This window comes from Oncorhynchus keta, chromosome 18 (assembly GCF_023373465.1).
Source record: "Oncorhynchus keta strain PuntledgeMale-10-30-2019 chromosome 18, Oket_V2, whole genome shotgun sequence".
NCBI classification, from domain to species: domain Eukaryota; kingdom Metazoa; phylum Chordata; class Actinopteri; order Salmoniformes; family Salmonidae; genus Oncorhynchus; species Oncorhynchus keta.
The window spans coordinates 45,465,154-45,471,459 of NC_068438.1; the positions used below are offsets into that span (position 1 = coordinate 45,465,154).

Here is a 6,306-nt window from a genome sequence, read left to right on the forward strand (position 1 = left end):
ATGGTCAAGGTTGTTTAGAATCAAACCTCAAGGTGTTTTTCACATATCTCTTCATGATATATCATTCCTGGAAGTCTCCTCTCTGTCTTAATCACATGGATGAATGCGAGCAGCTTGGAGATTACGCAACAATTTCAACAAAGGACACTGGGCGGACCCCTGGTAAATGTAGTCTCTTATGGCCAATCTTCCAATGATATGCCTACAAATACGTCACAATGCTGTAGACAACTTGGAGAAACGATGGAAAGGGCAGGCTAATTTGTGGCGCTTTCACAGCCATATAAGGAGACAATGGAAAACAGAGCCTCAAAAATCCTGTTCATTTCCTGTTTGAAGTTGCATCTTGGTGTCGCCTGTAAGATCAGTTCTGGGGCACCCACAGATAATATCTTTGCAGTTTTGAAAACGTCAGAGTGTTTTCTTTCCAAAGCTGGCAAGTATGTGCATAGTCAAGCATCTTTTTGTGACAAAATATTGCTCTTAAAACGGGCACGTTTTTTTTTATCCAATAATGAAATAGTGCCCCCCTAGCTTCAACTGGTTAACTGAATTGCAAGCTAAATAAAGGTAAAATAAAAATAGTACAGAATGATGTAATATTTGTCTGAATGGATCCATCAGATGTTGTTGAAGAACAGATACTGTATCTCCTGTGCTACACATTACCTTCAATAACATCGCCCTCACAGGCTTTCTCCAATTACCCCCAATTACCTGCTCCCCAATTTTTCCTCCAATAACAAGTCCCAATTAACCCCCTCCTGCCCCGTCCTCCCTACAAGCACCCCCTGGTGGCTGTGTGCTTGTTTTCTAGCTGCGGGCACATTTCTCCCTATATCAGTAGCTCTCCTTCTCTCCTCTTCCTCTCCCTCTTTCACTCTCACACTCTGCAGGAGATACCAGACTGACAGACACTCATCCCCTCTCTCTCTCTCTCTCTCTCTCTCTGTCTGTCTGTCTGTCTGTTTGTCTGTCTCACCAGGATAAGATTTACTGTTGCCAGAGGTAGGTCAGAAGCAGAACAAGGTTGTGTGTCTATCATTGTTGTTTCACATGTCTGGTTACAGGTGTCTGTGTTGAATGGTGTATATTTTAATTGATAGCACTTTTGTTCATGTCTTTATGTCTACAGAGTGTTCTGTCTGCAAGGTCTTGGTTTGGTCTCTCTCCAACAGGTGACGGAACTCTCCCAGTCTTCGGCTTTGTCTCTCTCCAGGGGATGAGCCTGTGTGGCTGGCTGTGGCTTCTCTACTGTCTCCATGTCCCTGGGTCTATCTGGGGTCTGGATGGAGGTGGAGAGGGGGCTTGTCGGCTGGAAGCTAAGCCCGTCTCCGGCAGTGTTTATCGGGCAGGAGATGTGGTCATTGGGGGCCTGTTCCCCATCCATGTGGAAGCCCCTCTACCAGAGCAGGAGTTCAGGAGCATTAAGGAAAATTCTACCTGTACAATGTATGCAGCTTGTGTGATAACAGCTTTTTGTCATTGTGTTTTCACCTGAAGGTAATGTGTATTCAGTTACCTCATCTCTCTGTTTTTCCTTTCTTCTGTCTGTCAGTTTCAACCAGCGTGCTTACCGCTGGCTCCAGACTATGATCTTTGCTGTGGAGGAGATTAACCGTGACCCAGCCCTCCTGCCTAACCTCACCCTAGGGTTCCTGGCTTCTGACACATGCCGGTCAGAGGGCACCACCCTGGGGGCAGCCCTGGCCATGGTGACCGGCAAGGAGACCTCCGTGGTGGGCACAGAGTGTGGCACTACACCTGAGGTTCCCGTCATCATCGGGGATGCCCGCTCCTCAGCTTCCATGGTCGTGGCACAGACCCTCGGGCCGTTTGATTTACCCATGGTGAGGCAGGGGTTGGATTACAGGTTGGGATGAGATGATGACTCTTTTCACATTACATTTCAATCTCTGTCTATATTTCCCTCTCTCTAAAGTTTATTTCCTTCTCCATCTGCCTCTTACAAATTACAATTCTCAGTCTCATTGACTCCTATTTTGGAGCTCTACAGGCAATTATCTCTCTCTCTCTCTCTCTCTCTCTCTCTCTCTCTCTCTCTCTCTCTCTCTCTCTCTCTCTCTCTCTCTCTGTGTACTATCTCTCTCTCTGTTCTCTCCCAGGTGAGTTACTTTGCCACTTGTGCATGCTTGAGTGACAACTGGAGGTACCCCTCATTCTTCCGTACAGTACCCAGCGATGCCTTCCAGGCTCGGGGCATGGCTAAGCTGCTGCGTCAGCTGGGCTGGGTGTGGGTGGGACTGGTGTCAGAGGATGGTGACTATGGCAAGTTTGGGGTTCAGGTGCTTCTCCAAGAGCTCCAGGGATCTGGGGTGTGTGTCGCCTATTCTGAGGTCCTCCCCAAGGTACGACCTCACTCTGATGATCTGACAGTATACTCTCTCTTTTGCTCTATCTTTCTCTCGCTCTTTCACTCTGACTCCCCCTCTATTCTAATCTAATAGAAATGCTTTCTCTGATATTCTCTGACTCTCTTCCCTTTCTCTCACTGATGGTCATCCCCAAGTTACCGTCTAAGAGAAAGATCAGGCACATTGCAGACACCATCAGAGGATCTACTGCCAGAGTGGTGGTGGCATTTGTTGGATTCGCGGGTCATTCAGGGGTGAGCAGTCAGAGTATTGTTAATGATTTGTAACACAGCTGTAGCAGTGTCCTTGTGTCTTACCGTGTCTTGATGCCCTTTATGGACAAAATCATATCCTAATTGATAATCTTGCATTTCATCTTGACTATCTTGATCTTTTTAACGATTTCATTCTCCAGGCCCTGATGGAAGAGGTTGTCCGTCAGAACATTACAGATAAGCAGTGGATTGCCTCAGAGGCCTGGGTCACTTTCTCTACTATCGCCGCCCCAAAAAATCTGCCCTCTCTTGCCGGGACAATCGGTTTTGCCCTAAAGAAAGCTGAAATTCCCGGCTTGGGGCCTTTCCTAACACGCCTCCATCCAGACAGGGACTACCAGAAGTCCGACCCCTTCCTGAGGGAATTGTGGGAGGAGATGTTTGGGTGTTCTCTGGGGGTTGACCTCAGCGTGACACTGCCGTCCAGGCGACAGTGTACTGGGTCAGAGGTCATACGTGAGGGAGACTTTACACCTAAAGCTCACTTTTTTTGTCCTAGTTCCCAATATTATTTCAGTAAAATGAAGTGTCAATCCTAGGTGAGGGGGAGAGCCAGTTTGCTGACGTGTCTCAGCTGAGAGCAAGCTATAATGTGTACAAGGCTGTGTACGCCATCGCCTACGCCATACAGGATATGATGGCCTGTCGACCAGGGGACGGAGTCTTTAATGGTGGACAGTGTCCTGATATCAGGAAGCTTCAGCCCAGCCAGGTGAGAATAACACGTGGATCTGTTCTCAAGTAAAGAACACTAATGTTTCCAGTCAGGATACAGTGAAAACACTTTGTAAGGTTTGAATACTAAAGAACAAAAGCCACAACTGGTTCTAACTCTTAATCCTGTTCCAATGCCCTTTTCTCTTTGAGATTGTTCATTATCTGAGGGGAGTGAACTTCACTACTCCTGTGGGGGAATCTTTCCACTTCGACATGAATGGTGATCCGCCTGCCTCTTATGACATCATCAACTGGCATGTGACCCCCGAGGGGACGGCAGAGTTTGTCCAGGTTGGACATTTTCTGTCTTCTGAGGGATCGGACGACCAGTTTCACATCGACATGGATAAAGTGGTGTGGGGTGGAGGCAGTGGAGATGAGGTGAGAACTGTTCAGTTTGGTTTGTGTGTGTGTGTGTGTGTGTTTGTTTGAGTGTGAGATTTATTGAGTTAATCACCCTGAGGCAGACATACAGAAGAGAGAAAGCTGGAAAAAAAACAAAAAAATAACAGTTGGACGTTATCTCAGACAGAAAGCTCTATCATCAACATGATTCTGAACGTGAGATATTTGTGTGGTCATTGTCCTGGCATAGTCCCCAGGGGACCCCAGCAGCCTGTCTGTGTCTGTGTTTAATAATGATGATAATAGCAATGATGATGATGATGATGATGGTAACTTCTTCCTCTCCCCCCTCTGGTAGGTCCCTGTGTCTGTATGCAGTGCTGACTGTCCCCCTGGTACCAGGCATGCGGTACAGAAGGGGAGGCCTGTGTGCTGCTTTGACTGTCTGTCCTGTGCTGAGGGAGAGATCAGCAACACAACAGGTAGTCTATCAACGGTTCTGATTCCAATTAATATTTTTCCTCAACCCTGATTGGTCCTGATTTGGACTCCTCATTCTTCTTACTTCTCTATCAGGGTCAGTTGAGTGTATTCGGTGTCCAGAGCGGTTCTGGTCCAACCCTGATCGTACGGCCTGCATCCCCCAGCTGGTGGACTTCCTCTCCTACAGCGACACCATGGGCGTCATCCTGTCTGTCATCTCAGTTTCCGGGGCAACACTCACAGCCGGTGCCCTGGCCACCTTCCTCTACCACCGTCACACGGCCCTGGTGAGTTGAATAATATGATCATATATAGAGGTACTGGACAGAGATGAGATTGTGTCATATAAGGATGGGACTTCTGTCTAAATTACCATCTTCTGTCTCTTTACAGGTGAAAGCCAACAACTCTGAGCTCAGCTTCCTGCTCCTGCTGTCACTCAAGCTTTGCTTCCTGTGTGCGCTGGTTTTCATTGGCCGGCCGAAGCCGTGGACGTGCATGCTGAGACACACCCTGTTTGGTATAAGCTTTGTGTTCTGCATCTCCTGTCTGCTCAGCAGGACTGTGGTGGTGCTGGTGGCCTTCAGGGCCACTCTGCCTGGAGAGAACCTGATGAGATACTTCAGCCCCACCCAGCAGAGGATGGGTATCTCACTCTGCACACTTATCCAGGTGAGCATCTAGTTTTTACTATATTCTTTAGGAATGTAGTTGTTTCCTTCAGTGACCATATTATTTGTTTTCAAGATAACTCATTTTCCATTCACCTCCGTTCCCTTAAACAGGTGCTGATCTGTGTGCTGTGGCTGGCCTTAGCTCCACCCCGACCTGCTGAGAGGAGGGGCAGAGAGGGTCGGGGCCCGAGGCTCGTCCTGGAGTGTGAGGTGGGTTCTGTGGTCGGCTTCTCTCTGGTGCTGGGATACATCGGCCTTCTGGCCTCCCTCTGTCTCCTCTTAGCCTTCCTGGCCAGGAAACTCCCAGACAACTTCAACGAGGCCAAGTTCATCACCTTCAGCATGCTGATCTTCTGTGCCGTGTGGATCTCCTTCATCCCTGCCTATGTCAGCTCTCCTGGGAAGTACACAGTAGCTGTAGAGATCTTTGCCATCCTGGCCTCCAGCTTTGGGCTGCTGTTCTGTCTGTTTGCTCCAAAATGTTTCATCATCCTCTTGAGACCAGAGAGAAATACCAAGAAATATATTATGTCCAAATAGAAACCACCAAGAAACACATGATGTCCAATTAGAAACCACCAAGAAATACATGATGTCCAATTAGAAACCACCAAGAAACACATGATGTCCAATTAGAAACCACCAAGAAATACATGATGTCCAATTAGAAACCACCAAGAAACACATGATGTCCAATTAGAAACCACCAAGAAACACATGATGTCCAATTAGAAACCACCAAGAAATACATGATGTCCAATTAGAAACCACCAAGAAACACATGATGTCCAATTAGAAACCACCAAGAAACACATGATGTCCAATTAGAAACACCAAGAAACACATGATGTCCAATTAGAAACCACCAAGAAACACATGATGTCCAATTAGAAACCACCAAGAAACACATGATGTCCAAATATTAACTTAAACATACTCACATCATGATTTAGGGCTCGTTGACATATTAATTTCCTGCTCTAACTTCACTATATTACTTTGTTAATATTAGTATGTGTTCTTATAAAGTGTCGTAATGAAACACGTCTATATGAACAATACCAATAAAGATGACGTAGTGTCTACTCATGCTGGAAGAGTTAGTATTGAGTTTGTCTGACAGAACTTAGACCCCCTACACATGATTCCTTCGTCACCCAGTCAGTGTGTGTGTGTGTGTGTGTGTGTGTGTGTGTGTGTGTGTGTGTGTGTGTGTGTGTGTGTGTGTGTGTGTGTGTGTGTGTGTGTGTGCATATGAGTGTGTCTGTCCCTCATCGTATAACAAAATGAAAACAGTAACATTCCACTGTCTGCTTACCCACTGTGGGAACCTCTCCACTCCCTCTTTATACCCAAGAAGACTCAAGGCTGTAATCACTGCCAAAAGTGCTTCAACAAAGTACTGAGTTAAGGGTCTGAAAATTATGTATATGTGAC

At 46.8% G+C, this 6,306-nt stretch overlaps 1 protein-coding gene across 1 annotated transcript; it reads left to right on the forward strand.

Annotated features, from left to right (window-relative positions):
• Positions 1 to 882: 882 nt before the first annotated feature.
• LOC118396899 (extracellular calcium-sensing receptor-like) lies at positions 883 to 5,960 on the forward strand. The gene is made up of 12 exons (XM_052468525.1): positions 883 to 1,008; positions 1,179 to 1,452; positions 1,559 to 1,850; positions 2,127 to 2,369; positions 2,531 to 2,629; positions 2,791 to 3,106; positions 3,190 to 3,362; positions 3,518 to 3,748; positions 4,071 to 4,194; positions 4,289 to 4,482; positions 4,589 to 4,867; positions 4,981 to 5,960. The coding sequence occupies exons 2-12, from the start codon at positions 1,223 to 1,225 to the stop codon at positions 5,407 to 5,409; spliced, it is 2,610 nt and encodes an 869-aa protein (XP_052324485.1). The 5' UTR covers positions 883 to 1,008; positions 1,179 to 1,222; the 3' UTR covers positions 5,410 to 5,960.
• The last annotated feature ends 346 nt before the right edge of the window (positions 5,961 to 6,306 follow it).

Bases quoted from the DNA above. Each gene is read 5' to 3' on its own strand.
- LOC118396899 (XM_052468525.1), top strand. From the start codon at position 1,223: ATGAGCCTGTGTGGCTGGCTGTGGCTTCTCTACTGTCTCCATGTCCCT. The intron at 2,630-2,790 runs GTGAGCAGTCAG...TTCATTCTCCAG, and splicing joins GATTCGCGGGTCATTCAGGG to GCCCTGATGGAAGAGGTTGT. The intron at 3,107-3,189 runs GTGAGGGAGACT...TGTCAATCCTAG, and splicing joins TACTGGGTCAGAGGTCATAC to GTGAGGGGGAGAGCCAGTTT.